The 15,391-nt window shown below is 35.5% G+C and overlaps 1 protein-coding gene across 4 annotated transcripts in view; it reads right to left on the reverse strand.

The window, feature by feature from the left end:
* The window catches only part of NAA35 (N-alpha-acetyltransferase 35, NatC auxiliary subunit), a 96,756-nt gene that overhangs the window by 77,966 nt on the left and 3,399 nt on the right, over window positions 1-15,391 (reverse strand). For all 4 annotated transcript variants that reach the window (XM_023627119.2, XM_023627118.2, XM_023627121.2 and 1 more), the window contains exons 3-6: window positions 7,696-7,729; window positions 3,880-3,994; window positions 2,670-2,744; window positions 590-757 (exon numbers count right to left, since the gene is read on the reverse strand). In XM_023627119.2, the coding sequence (XP_023482887.1) occupies window positions 590-757; window positions 2,670-2,744; window positions 3,880-3,994; window positions 7,696-7,729 (392 nt within the window). The remainder of the gene's footprint in view (window positions 1-589; window positions 758-2,669; window positions 2,745-3,879; window positions 3,995-7,695; window positions 7,730-15,391) is intronic.

Here is a 15,391-nt window from a genome sequence, read left to right on the forward strand (position 1 = left end):
AGTTTCAACAAAAGGAAGAATTAAACAAAAATAATTACTTATCAGTAACTTCAAATGCTGTCACATTTCCCCTTAAAATTATCAGCATTTGAAATTTTATTTTTTATGAAGAGAAAAAAATCCTTCTATTTCTAAAACTTGTAACACTTCCTCAGGTGAGGTACTTAGTACTAACTGCAGGAAAATGTTTATACCCTAAAATATTCTTCATATCTTTGTTTTCCTTAGCTCTCTCTTATCAAAAGCCTGAGAGTAAAGCATTTCTGTGTTATAATTCATAAGATACTTGAGGGCAAAGACTATCTCTTCTATTTTATGAATCCCCACAATATCCAGAACAAATTACCCTGCACCTAACGGATACTCAAGGGATGGTACTGACAGAAAGAACACATACTAAGATGAAAGCCCTTTCTTGGAGAGAACTGGATTACTTTTGCCAATAAATTTGTAAACAGTAGTAACATCACTTTTAAAAACTGTTTTAACTATACATCTTGACAAAAATATGTATCATAACCATTTAGTTACATCACAGTCAATAAGGTAGTCAGTGAGCTTCAGGAATTCTTCTATTACAAAAGCTTACCTCTTCAAAAACAGCAGCTTTATTTACTTTTTCCCTTGCAATGTCACAGATTTTCAAGATTCCCAGAGCAAAAGCTTTCATGGCAGGATCTTCTATGAAGTCTGGATTATGAATGTAAAGGCACGTAAATACCGTCTGTGCCAAGGAATGGCCTTCTAACCACGTTATCTACAAAGAAATAAAAGAATGATTATGTTTAAGGTGATACAGAGTCTGCAAAGTCTAAATCGATCCAACAGTCAAAGGCCACAGTGTCACAGACCCAAACAAAAATAAGATTAATGACAAGATTTAAAAGATGATTAAAGGGAAGGTCAGAAATGACAAGAGTTAGAATTCACTTTCATTGACTAAAGTCTTTCAAGAATCATATACCATAAATATGATTAGCTGAAAGATACAGATATGGGAAGCATTCTCATATATAATTCAGTTTGCAATATATTTGGAGACTAATGAAATTAGAGTGTCTCCTTACACTGCATCCAAAGCAATCAATTCAACATTTAGTCAATAAAAACCCATAAACTAGGGAATTCACAATTTTAGAAATAACTGGGTCCTAGCCACTCATTCAACTCTTCTTTTTCATCCTCACTACTACCAACTCAAGTCAAAAGCATCATATCTCACCTAGATTACTATAAGAAACTATACAATGGTTTTCCTGCCTCCCCCATCTGTAATTTAATACTCCCAACCAGGAGGTTCTTTCTAAAACACAAAAATAATCATTCGACACTATTTTACTGAGTGGCTACCATGGGCCAGGTACCACGTGCTAGATGTTGTAAATACCAACGTCAGTCAAAATTGAGTAACTATTATATCAAGTGCTATGCTAGGTATTTTCACATATCTTATCTCATTTTTTTCCTAAGACTTTGAGGAATGTGGTATTTTTCTCCTTTTACATATAAAGAAACAGAATCAGAAAGTATAAATAATTTTGCCCAAGTTTATATAGTTATATTTTACACTAAGTCCAAGAATTCTGCAACAGATCAAGAGACATGCTACTGCATTATAAAATCAGAGATGCACATAAAAACTACTATAATTAAGCTGTGTATTTTGTATGACCAGTGTGCAAAAGGGAGGCTTTCCAGACATCTGCCTATACCAAAGGCCAAAGTCTTAGATACAGTCCCAAGAGTCTCAAGGAATGGTTCCTCAACTTTGGCAAAACTCCTCCCTCTTGCCTCCATTTATCCTATTCCACTAGGATGGTAGACTGCTAGAGGGTAATAAAGATATCTTCAAGGGAAAGGGACTGCTTTGGAGGAAGGAGGATCAGGATTAGGATTCTGGCTATGCCCCTTCCTAGCAATGTAACCCTAGTCAAATAAGATGAAATGAAACCGGATATCTAATAGAACTAATGCAAGAACTAAGTGAAAAATATATATTTAAAACACCTAACAGAAGTACTTCACACACTGACAATCAATATTCACTAGATGAACAAATGAATAAATTTTACATATTTCTAAAGACGATGATTTAACATCAAGTATAAAAAGAAAGGGATGCACAGAAAGTAGTCTCCTCTCCCCCCAAAAGAAAAAAGGCAGTACAAATGAGAATTTTTTCCACAATTAAACAACGCTATCTAGCGAAGACAACCTATCCAGCATATATAAATCACTAAAAAATTTTCCTCATAGTAGAAGATGGCCAGTTTCCTACAATTTATCCTAGATTAGGAAAAGAACCTCTCCGTAGCCAATTCAAAATTCTCTTTGCTTCAACTACATGCTTATCTAAGGCACCTTCCAAATTACAGATTTGTTTCCCTGAGAACCTTGAGAACAAAAAGAGTACTGTGGGTAATGGCTACATTATTATCTTCACTGAAAAGAAAATACCCTTTCACCCAGAAAATGAGAACCTAAAATCACCCAGAAGAGAAGAGAAAATGCTGTTCCCTAAAGCATAACTTGGCCTGCTAATCTTATGTACACAGCTTACTAGTAGGCCAAGCATTACATACTCAACACGGGTAGGTATACTTCTAAATTTAAAGATTCAGGTAAGTTATAGTTTTTTAATTAATCAATAGTGTTATTTTAACTCTTACCAAACAGCAAAAACATGTATCCATTATCCCTATCAATTCAGGCAAGGTGAGGTCTTTAATTTTAATGGTGCCATCCTAAAAAGGAGGGGAAATATGACAAATAAGAAGTTTTTAAAAATTTATGGTTATTATGTACAATAGCATTTTGGCTTTCAAAAATTAAATATTCAAGAATAGCAATTCTAAGAAAACTCTGTACCTCATCATCTGATAAAACTAAGATGTCAAATTATCTCTGTTTTCTTAAAAATAATATAACTTAAACAGGTCTTCAATAAGAAAAATCAAAGCCTCTCTAATTAGAAACAGAATAAAGGCCTTTATAAAGAAATGAAAAGTTATACCAACAAGTATTTCAAAAGCATAGTTCAAATTACTTCTAAGCATTAAGAAATATGAATCATTTTAATGAAGCAAAACTACTTACCAAGAAAAATTAAACATTTTTAAAAACACTTATTTTAAGTTGGTTAACTATACTACTTGTAAATCTTGTCTATAATATCCATTAATCTAGCAAATCTTTCTTCATAAAATATGCCAAATTAAACTCTGTGACACTATGAAGGAATTTCTAAATCAATTCTCATTGAGTAAATTTCAAATTCATTGCCATAAGCATTTTACTTAATATATTAATACATAAAAATTTAATCCCTAAACCAATTATCCTAGTATTTGAATAAATACTCAAAAGCTTTCAAAAATTAATTTAAAAAATATACACACACAAATTTAGAACAAGCTTTTAATAAAGACCTTAAACAATTTCCAAATTTCAATAGAAAGAGATAATTAAAAGTTACAACTAATTTTTGTTTATATACTTGAGAAGCTTTTAAGAAAATTACACTTTAATATACTAAGTTTGATCTTCTTTTTTGTTTTTTTTTGAGGAAGATTAGCCCTGAGCTAACATCTGCCGCCAATCCTCCTCTTTTTGCCGAGGAAGACTGGCTCTGAGCTAATATCTGTGCCCATCTTCCTTTATTTTATACATGGGATGACTGCCACAGCATGACTTGATAATTAGTGTGTAGGTCCGTGCCTGGGATGCGAACTGGTGAACCCCAGGCCACTGAGTGTACAAACTTAACCGCTACACCATCAGGCCAGCCCCCTAAGTTTGATTTTCATTATGAATCAGAATGTTTTAACACACGAAATAACAAACAATAAAAGAAAACACAAAAAGAATAATGGTGACTACCTTGATAGCTTGTTCAAAATTGAGAACTTTTCGATTAACTTGGTTTCCAATCATGCCAGCATCCATCTTTGGATCCATCATTTCAATGGCAGACATGGCTTCAAAAAGACCAAATCTGCAAATAAAAAAATTTGACCCCACAAATTGTTTTTGAACCAGTAAGCATACCCAGATTCCCACAATGGTATAAAAATTATTATAGTACTTTAAATAACTACAGTATTCTATGTATTTAGTCTTCCCAACTTGCTAGCACTTCTATTTCAATTAAATAATCTTTTAACATAAAAATTCTCCCATGTACTTGTCACTCAAATTATTTTACATGGACTGTGGGGGAGAAAAGAATTAAAAGAAAAGATGTTTTTTGTGCTTCCTTCAAAAAGATTACACATTAGAAATTTTGGGGAAAAAGGTCAACTAATCCTTAATGGATTTCACTTTGCCTTGTTTAATTTTTTCTAACTAACATTTAGAAAGTCATGTTTGGAATAATCATTATCAAATGTAACTTTTAGATTTTTTTCATTTTCTTTTTATCTTGAAAGTTCAATAAACTGGCACATTACAGTCTACAGTGCCCAAAGTTCTGGCAATCACAAAACGAAAAATAATGCAGAAATCCTGACATTCACGTCTGGTATTTGTGGTTTACTAGCCATAAAAGCAGATAGTTATGATGCACTGTAGACTGATTAGTAAGTGTATCGTTAACTGAGATATGCCTCAAGAAATGGGAAAGGAAGAAGAAAAGCCAAAAAGAAAGTCTGATGAGCCATCAAGCCACTGATTTTATATTTTGCTTAGTCTAAGTCATTAGATTACCAGGAAGATAAAGGCATAGATCTTGTTATACTAAATCATTTCTCTCAGAAAAGTAGGAGCAAGACATCAAAAGCAGCTTTAAGGAGACACACTCTTCCCTGTAATCCCTCAAATCTCTTAACGGTTGAATTCAAGATGCTCTGACAATACCATCATATGATGACATTATTGAAGGCAACTCTCATACATAAATTTGACACAACGCCAACCAAAACCCAAACGGGATTTTTCAGAGTTTGCCAAGCCAAAAGAGAAAATACGCAAAAACGGAAGAGAAGTTTTTCAATAAAAATAGAGATTCAGCAAATATCAAAGATACTATGAAGCTGTAATAATTAAAAGCATTCTAGAATATACAGACCAATAGAAAACACTCCAAACCCATATTCCTGTAGGAATTACATACAATAAAGGTGAAATTTCAAATTACAGGCATGAGCCACATAATGACGTTTCAATCAATGACAGACCTCATATACAACGGTGGTCCCATAAGATTAGTACCATATAGCCTAGATGTGTAGTAGGCCACACCATGGAGGTTCGTCTAAGTACACGCTATGATGTTTGAACAACAACATCGTCTAACAATGTATTTCTTAGAACATACCCCCATCGTTAAGCGACGCATTACTGTAGTGGAGAAACAGTGGATTAATCAATAAATACTGTTGAGACAAGTGGCTAACCATCTGGATAAAGTAAAATTTTTGACTCATACAATTTTAAAAAATAAACCCCAGGCAGATTTAAGTTCTTAACCTAAAACAAGCAAACAAAAACCTCTGCAATAATTTACAAAGCTATAAAGGAAAAAGCTGATAAATGCAACTGTGTAAATATTTTAAATTTAATACAACGATAAACCACAGTCAGGTAAAACACTCATAATTATCTAGGGGAAATATTTTTAACGTGGGTAATTTTTTTCAAAAAGTTAATATCCAGAATATATAACTAACTCATACAAATAAGAAAAGGTAAATAATTCAAAGAAAAACAGGCAAAGGACATAGACAATTCACAGCACAGTAAATAGAAACTACTAATAAAAAAGTGAAAAGTGACTCAAATTCAAACGGAATCAGGTGATACAACACAAAATGATGCAAGGGGTTTTTTCGGCCATAAAAAAATTTTTTTAAAAAATATTTAGTGTATTCTTACACACTGCTAGTGGGAATATAAACTGATACAGACTTTTTTTTGAGGGAAATTTGGCTGAACCATTAAAATCCAGTCATTTGATTTCTAAGCTTCTATCTTAAAAATTATTTGCATGTGTATATGTACAAACAGGCTTATATAAATTAAACGTCTTCAATTTTCCCATGGTACCAAAAAATGTTGCAATCTAAATGTCTATCAACAGGGATACCATAGAATAAATTATGGTACAGCCATTTTCTAAAATAAAAGCAACCATTAAAACGGCCAACGTAGAGCTACACATAGTAACATGGAAAGATCTCCAAGATATAGTGAATGGGAAAGGGATTTGCAGAGTAACACATACTGTATATTCCCATTTACAATTAACTCTTTTTACAGATTTTATTGATGTATGTAAATGTATTTTTTTATAGGTCCAAAAGGACATGGCAACAATCTGATGATAACTTCTAACAGTTATCATCTCTGGGCATAGAGTAGGGATTGTGTAGAGAGGATGGTGTCATGGGAAGTTTTTGCTTCAACTCTGATGTTTGAATTTGTTAGAAACAAAGTATCCATGTATTACTTAAACAACTAAAAAGAAGTTTTTAACGACACAATTAAAACCTTGAACTAATGAGGTATTTACCTAATTAGTAAAACTGCTACAGAAACGATAGTAGTATTAAGTGAGCTATTTCATTCATTCAACACTTTGTGCCTACTACATGCTAGGCACTACTCTAGGCACTTGAGGTATATGAGTGAGCAAAACAAATTTGCCTGCCTAAGGAGCTTACATTCTAGTGGAAGAAAACAGACAAACAACAAAGATAAGTAAATTATATAGTATGTTAGACGATTGTACATGCTAGGGAGAAAAGCAAAGACAGCTAACGGAGATATGGATTGGAAAGATACTATTTTAATAGATGGTCAGGGTAGGCTGCTGGCAATTATGTTCCCCAGCAGAGCCTAAAACCTTGGGGAAATGAAGAGGCTGAGGTCTCTCTAGTTGTTCCTCTCTCATCTCTTGTTCCATAGCCAGGAGCCACGTTCTTTCCTGCATTAGCTGCTTGTGGTTTGGTTTCATTATATCCGTCCTATAACTGCCTGCGTCATCAAGATGACCTAGAGTGGTTCTCAAAGTATGGTCCCTGGATCAGCAGCACCAACCTCACCTGGGAACCTACTAGAAACACAACTTCAGCAGCCCCACACCACACATATGAAATACGGAATTCTGGGGGTGGGGCCCAGGAATGCGTGTTTTAAAAAGTCCTTCAGATGATTCTGATATATACTAGAGTTTGAAAAGAACTAAATTTCAGGGTCTATCCCTCCTCCCCAAATGTCCAATCTTGTCCACTTACTAATTGAAAATTCCGTATTTCTAACCCTGAAAATTGAGCCTGGCCATAGAAGTATGGGAATTGACGCTAAGGAAATATAAATATAATCAAGCATTTCCCTTTATTTTAATCTTTCTAGAGATTCTCAATCTACTTTCACCCAGCCATTTAGTCAACTATCTCTGGTCATCAACCAGCCTATCACATATGACACACAACTGTCATCTTTTCTTCAAGAGATTCCACATCCTGTACATCTACTCTCAAGGAAAGGACCGTAACTCACAGTTTCACCAGATACAACCATTTCTTATTACAAGCAGGGTCAGCTGCCCTAATACAGCTCACTAAGGTTAAAAATATATTTATAGTTTTATTTTTATAGCTTTGAAATATAAAATTACTCAGACTTCAAGGAATACTACTGCACATGAGAAGCAACAGAAGCGAATATTACATTATCTCAAAGGACACAAATACTTACAACTTATCATGAAGCAGTTCTCCCAACTTTAATTCTAAAAGAAACAAAGAGAAAAATCCTTTCAATAATACCATATTTCTATTTAACTTTTAAGAAAAATGAAACAAAACATTAGTACCTGAAAAATGTGCTTGCATGACTTTAGAATTCATTTTCTAAGAAATGGTTTTATTATTTCTACTCAATTACTAATATAATGCCTTCTACTCAGTAAACATTTAAATACTAACTATAAATTAAACTTCTGAGAATTAAAAAGTGACCCATTATGGGCCACAATATTCCAATCAGAATTACCAACCAGATTTTTAAAAAATCACTAGTAAGTTTCCCCCTAAGTAAACTTTTTCATAGAACTGATTGCTCTTTCTCAAGTTGTTTTTAAACCACTTGGTATCATAATCTAAACTTTTTTGTCCCAGGAACAGTGTCAAAACCACTTTTTAAAATTACATTTTATTTAAATAATGTAGAAAACACTTGAGTAAACAACTAATCAAAAAAGTGTTCACCCCCTATAAAGCAGTCCTCCACTTTGGCTGCATATTACTATCAACTGAGGAGCTTCTGAAAATCCCAACATCCAAGCAGTACCCCAAACCACCTAAACCCTAGGGGTGTGAGCTATGCTGTGGTTGTAAAGCACTCCAAGTGACTCAATGTGCAGGTAAGGCGGGAACCACTCCTGTAACATCTGAGTAGCTTAAATATTGATGGTCAAATCCAGTGGAAGGTGTAAGAAGTTTTCAGAATTTTACCCATCTTACTAGTTAATAATATGCTAAATAACATTTTTAACAGTTCCATGTACCAAAACAGAAAAATCAATGAGAAGCATGTATCAAAATACCACAGAAAAGCATAATAGAACATACAGCAATTCTCAAAGACGGTCTAGGAACCCAGGAGTCTGTGACGTTAAAATTACTTTCATAATAATATTAAAATGTTCTTTGCCTTTTTCACTGTGTTGACATTTGCACTGATGATGCAAAAGCAATGGTGTAAAGATGGAAAAAAATCAATCGTGGGCAAAACTGCTGTAGCTTCAGCACCAATGAAGACAGTGGAGGCAAGCTAAATAGCGTATTTTTCACTTCCGTGCACTTGCAGTTAAAAAAGACAAAAATATTTTTTAAATTTCATGTAAGAAGTCTTTGATGAAGGGGTAAAAATTATTAATCTCAGGGCCAGGACCTGGATATAGCAAGTGAGCCATCTATGGTACAAAATTTCATGAGGTACTCATGTTCAGTACCTCACTCACTTCACCCTAGTGCCAGCCCTGATTAATGTTATTAAATCTCAACCTTTGAGTATGTATCTTTTTAATATTCTATTTGACAAAATGGGAAGTATACATAAATACTTCCATTGCACAGCAAAGTAGGAGGCTGTCTCAAGGAAAAGCACTTGCACAGTTACCACAGAACATTATTTTTACTTGAAAGAACAATTGACGAACTAAAGTTATTCAGATCTGAGAATATGGCATTTTCTCAAAAAGGAACTGAGTTTGTCATTTTAAGAAAAACAACTGACTATGTTTGCTGCCAATGATAAAATTTGAACATTTAAGCAAAAATTAGAATTTTGGAAAACATTTATCTTCTACTGTGAGTGTAACAGTTTCCTAACACTTAAAAAAGACTTTTCTGATGATATTGGTGGTGATGTTAAAAATGTGCTTTTTAATATTGCATAATGAAGTGTTATCAACATTTTGAAGATCTGCTTAACTCAGTAAACCAATATCTTGCAAATGGTAATGCATGTTACAATATTAGGCAAGAATAAAAGATCCACTCAGAGTTCAAGACAGAACAATGGATTTTAATGTAACAGAACATAATATGGCTTCAGGTTCCACATTACAACTAATCTTTAAGAAACTACCAACTGTCAAGTTTCAGTATAGTATCAAAGCAGAATATCCACAGGACATTCAATGAATAAGGATAATATTTTACATTTATCATTAGCAGTCAGAGCACGGACATCATTACACATCATGTAGTCTCTGGAAAACTCCATTGTACACTAATAAGAGAATGAGAATCAAAAAGGCAAGTTAACATCTTAATATCACCACGAAAAAGTTTTGACCTCACATAACCTGTGCAATCATCTTAGGGATCCCAAGGATCACAACACCAAACCACTGAACTAAGTTAACATAATGATAAAGTTACTTCTGCTTTTAAGTTAACGCTTAAGTAGATGCAATAGTATATAGCAAAGTGAAAAAACAGATAAGAGGAAAAGTTGATGATTCAATATTTCTGTGACGATCTTGACAATACACCATCTTTTAATTTTATCCTCATTCTCATATAAAGCATGAACAGATCTGCTGTGAGAAAGAATTTAACTTAATTTTATGAGTTACAGAATTTCATGATATCTTACTCAGGACATCCTTCCTTTTGCCTTGGAAATAAACAATGAATCATAACTTGTGGCTGGGGTTTAGGTAAGCACTTGAAGGATATGATCGTTCTCCTGAAGCAATGTAATCCAACTGCACAGAGGAAAACACAGAACTATGCAGCAATGCAAAGAGATTTTACCATCTTATAAATGAGATCATTTGTAAACTGGTGTTACAGATCTTTGAACAGATTTCTACAAATATTGCAAATGATGGTTACATTCCCCAGCTTTTACAGCCCTACTGAATCTACAATATAGCCAAAATCTAGTATCATTGTAATAGTCATACTTAAACTGATTCATTAAAATTTACTCCTGGGTAAAAGTGGCCAATCGAACACTGCAACTACTTTTAATTCCTTCCTGAAATCTCCCTGAAACAACTAGAGAAATTTTTTTTTAAAGAAAGGTATAAACCCCAAAGAAAAGGAAAAATTAGCACAGAGATAATACAACAAAGCTGGGAAAACTTGGAAACAGAAAGACAAGTAGTTTGCTAGCAAACCCAAGAAAACTGAATCCTAAAGCCAGCAGTGGAGAAAGGCAAAAATCAACCTGATTTATCACTTACCACTGAAAGTGAGGATAAAGCAGAGCTAAAACGGAGGACTGAGCGGTCAGTCAGCCCAGAGCCCTGCTCTAATTTACAGACCAGGGTAACTGCCCCTCCTTCACCCTGGAAAATACTGAAGACTTTCTTTGAAGAGGGCAAAACAAAGTTTCCAGGGACATAAGCTTATTTGAAGGCTGGAGTACTGGAAAGAGGGGGTATTAAGTGAGTATGTGAGACCCTCTGACCTCTTCCCCCACTTAACTGTTAAATCACAGGCAGTCAAGTCAGATCTTCAACCTCAAGGAAGGAGGTTAGACCAATTTTCTCTACAGAAAGAGCTAAGAGCTAAATAACTGACATCTGAGGTTCCCCAATACAAAAGCCAAGTAAAATCACACGACCGTGAGTCCCACTCAAAAGTTCAGAGCTTCCAATTGGCTTATTGGTCTCCCACCCTTAGACAACAAAGGATTCTTAGCTATCTGAAGTAATTCCCCAATATGAAAGACAGAAAGCAAAGGAAACAAACTACAAAAGCAAGTTGGAGCAAAGACATTATGTAGGGAAACAAAAATTCAAAAGAACTATTATTATCCTTATAAAATAGGTTAAGTTTGCGCTCCGCTTCGGCGGCCCAGGGTTTCTCCAGTTCAGATCCTGGGTGTGGAATGGCACAGCTCGTCAGGCCACGCTGAAGCGGCATCCCACATGCCACAACTAGAAGGACCCACAACTAAAAGTATACAACTATGTACCAGGGGGCTTTGGGGAGAAAAAGGAAAAATAAAATCTTCAAAAAAAAAAAAAAAAACAGGACACTTTATGGAAGAAAAAAAAATGAACAATCAGAGAAAAAAATTGAAAAATTAAAAACATTACAGCAGAAAAGAAAAATTCAGGAGAAAGTGAGGAAGATAAAGTCGAGACTCTGAGTCTATTTGGGCTGCCATAACAAAATACCCTAAGCTGGGTGGCCTATAAACAACAAACTTATTTCTCAGTTTTGGAGACTAGAAAGTCCAAGATCAAGGCACCAGCAAATTAGGTGTCTGGTGAGGCCCCACTTCCTAGATGCTCATCTTTTTGCTGTGACTTCACATGGTGGAAGGCACTAGGGAGCTCGGCGGGGTCTCTTTTATAGGAGCACTAAACCCATTCATGTGGGCTCCACTCTCACAGCCTAAGCACCTCCCAAAGGCACCAGCTCTTAATACCATCACATTGGGCATCAGGTTTCAATAAATGATTTTAGGGGACACCAACATTCAGTCCAGAGCACTGAGAAAAAGACAAAGAAATAGAGAACAGGCAAGAAAAGATAAGAGAAAAACTAGAGGATCAGCCTAAGAGGTTCAAGATTCAAAAAGGAGATACTCCATAGCAGAGTACAGAAAAAACAAAGAAGAAATAGAGTAATTCAAGAAAGTTTCCCAGAAGTGAAGAAGACGACAAAGTGAAGGGCTTCGGAGTTGTCAACAAGGCAAACCATGGTGAAAGTTCTGGATACAGGACAAACAGAAGATCCTAAAAAGTTACATGTGAAAGCTCAGGAATCAGAATGTCACCAGACCTCTCAATAGCAGTATCAGAGCAACAAATCAACAGGCAATGCCCTCAAAATTCTCAAAGGTATCCAGACATACTATCAATTAAGTAGGGGGATAGAATAAAAACATTTTCAGACATCCAGAGCCTCAAAAAATTACATCTCCCATGCACTTTACTCAGGAATAGAATAAAGATGCCCCATCAAAACAAGGGGAAAAAGTAAGAACCCCCAGGCTGATAATGAAGGAAAATCTCAGGATCATATGAGGTACAAAAGGCAAGAAGTCCAGACTGGAGCAAAGTAAGACACTCGAGAAGAAATTTCTTCAGAGATGAAAACAGAATGTCTGATGTGTCTGAATGTCTTAAGGAGATTTAGACAACTGGTGAAGAGTCTAGGGTAGAATTAAAGTACACTCATGTACTGCACAACGACATTTCAGTCAACAACAGACCCAAATACGACAGTGGTCCCATAAGATTAGTACCATAGAACCTAGGTGTGCAGTAAGCTATACCATCTAGGTTTGTGCAAAGACATGCTATAATGTTTGCACAGCAACAAAATTGCCTATCGACACGCTTCTCAGAATGTATACCCATTGTTAAGAGAGACAGGACTGTATACAGATTTCGGGTAAAAATTTTTTGCATAAAGCAGAAGAACTGTGGAGGAAGGGAAAAGTAAAAACAGTGTTACTCTTTGGCTAAGCTATGAATAATATCTGCATATCCATAGTGCAGATACAACTACATGGGAAAGACATCCATAGTTACATAATGCCAAAATTGGGAGTGGGGAGAATCAAGAAGTAACGATAAAAGCATGCTATCTAGAATCATGAATACCAAAATAACCAGCTAAAAGGGGGAAAGTGGTGACTTCTGAGGACACCTTCTCTAATGACCAAAGCTCCTAACACAAAGCAGGATACACAATGCAAGATTAAGGGGAAAATCTGATAAGATGCATTCAACAATGCAAGAGCCCTCAAAGTGCATCAAAGGTCCCATTCCCTTCCCACTGCTTGCTCTGTGTTAATACTAGTTGCCACCCAGCTTAGGGTATTTTGTTATGGCAGCCCAAATAGACTCAGACTCTCGACTTTATCTTCCTCACTTTCTCCTGAATTTTTCTTTTCTGCTGTTTTCTTTGTTAAGAAATCCAATATCCCTATGTTCCTTTCCTGAAGAATCCAGGGTCAGAGAAGTTAAATGATAGCTGAACATTCTCGAAAGTAATCTAAATGGAGTGAACTAAGCAGCATTACTCACATTTTGGGCAGAATAACTATTTTCGTGTGGGGGTACTACCCTGTACACAGAACAGTTAACAGCATCCTTGATGGGTACCCATCAGAAGGCAGTAGCACTCTGACCTCCCATTTGCACAGCAACAACCAAACATGTCTCAAGACATTGGCAAATGTTCCTCGAGGGGCAAAATCACTCCTGATGGAGAACCAGATTAAAATGATCCACAGTTACCAGTACAGCCTACTCCATCCATGCCCCACCATTGAAAATATTGACACTATGGAAGAAGGAAAATATAACTTTTGTTTCCAAAACCAAAATCAATTAAAAAGATGTTTTACAGGTTGCCCAGATCTTTCACCAGGACAATTTCTGTCAATCTTTTTCCTCTTAGAATAAAGTGCTAATAAACAGCAAATTCCTAGAACAACGATTCTCGAACTGGGGTTTGTGGATTCGGGGGAGGAGAGGTAAGATCATGAACATTTTATCAAGAATCTATACATCTTCTATAGCCAATTGCTAAATGCGGTGTAATCAGTTCAAAGATAATCTTTTAAAAAGATTACAGAAACATATTCCAGACCAACTGGATGACAGATAACATTATAATCAAGTATTGCCACAATTTCAGTGCTCAAGCTTATGTTCATAATTACACTTGTTCCTAACAATCACCCAAAATGACAACATTTAATATAATGTAGTGGCTCTCTAAACTTCCGCAGTCTAAGATCCAGATATTCCCTAGTTTTTAAAAACACAGCCTTAGCGGCCAGCCCCACGGTGTGATGGTTAAGTTCGGCGCACTCCACTCCGGCAGCTCGGGTTCACAGGGTCAGATACCAGAGGCGCACCTATGCCATGCTGTGGCGGCGAAGCACATATAAAGTGGAGAAAGTCTGGCACAGATGTTAGCTCAGAGCTAATCTTCCTCAAGCAAAAAAGAGAAAGATTGGCAAGAGATGTTGAATAAGGGCTAATCTTCCTCAGTAACAAAATAAAATAAAAATAAATAAAAACACACCTTTAGAATATTCATTTATCGTTAAAACAAGTATATATTCAGCACCTATAAATGTTCTGGGTGAGATAAGATAAAAGAGAAAGGAAGAAAAACAAGAAGCTTAAGCATCCCAGATTTTAAAAAAGAGAAGAGAAAGCAATAAAAGGAGTTCCCCAAAAGTACTGGGCAAGAGCTGAAGAAACTGGATGGATAAGGGGGCCTTAAACAAGGTAACTGTGATAAAGACTAACCAAGAAAGAATAAACTAAGCCAACAAAGAGAGAAGAAAATGGGATGAGAGGATGGGCCCATATCCTCCTAGACTAGAGCTTAAAAAGAATGGAAGTAACAAGAACCAACCTTGGATTACCTCTGCACTATAGACATGATGATGTCATCACCGCAGGAGAGGTTACTGGCTATGCAGTGTGTGGAAGCAGGGAATCTGGTAGACAGAAGAAGGAGCAGTGTATATTTTATGATCATTTATGTTTAAGCGAAATTTCTAAGTTGTGGGTTTGTAATTCAGAAAGCACCTCAATATACACAACCAAATGGAGTATGAAGATCTGAGACTTTTTACAGGCAGCAAAATGAGATGGTTTAAATTAGGCAAAGTTTCCTAGAGAAGTGACATTCAGAAGTCCTACTTAGAAAAATGATATATTACCTACCAGGCAAAATAACAGTGATGAACACCACTGCCCTAGAAAATAATTTAGAAAAGAAAAAAAACAAAAGCCTCAATGTTGGTTATAGGAAATGTGTGCCATCTGTCTAACAGGAAAGAAATGATGAAAATTAGAATTTGATCCAGAGGACTTTGAAGAGTCGCTAAAAGTCTAAGTAGAAATGTACGTGAAGAACACTGTCAGCAGTATGCAGACTGTTTCAAGATA

Source organism: Equus caballus, chromosome 23 (assembly GCF_041296265.1).
Source record: "Equus caballus isolate H_3958 breed thoroughbred chromosome 23, TB-T2T, whole genome shotgun sequence".
NCBI classification, from domain to species: Eukaryota; Metazoa; Chordata; class Mammalia; order Perissodactyla; family Equidae; genus Equus; species Equus caballus.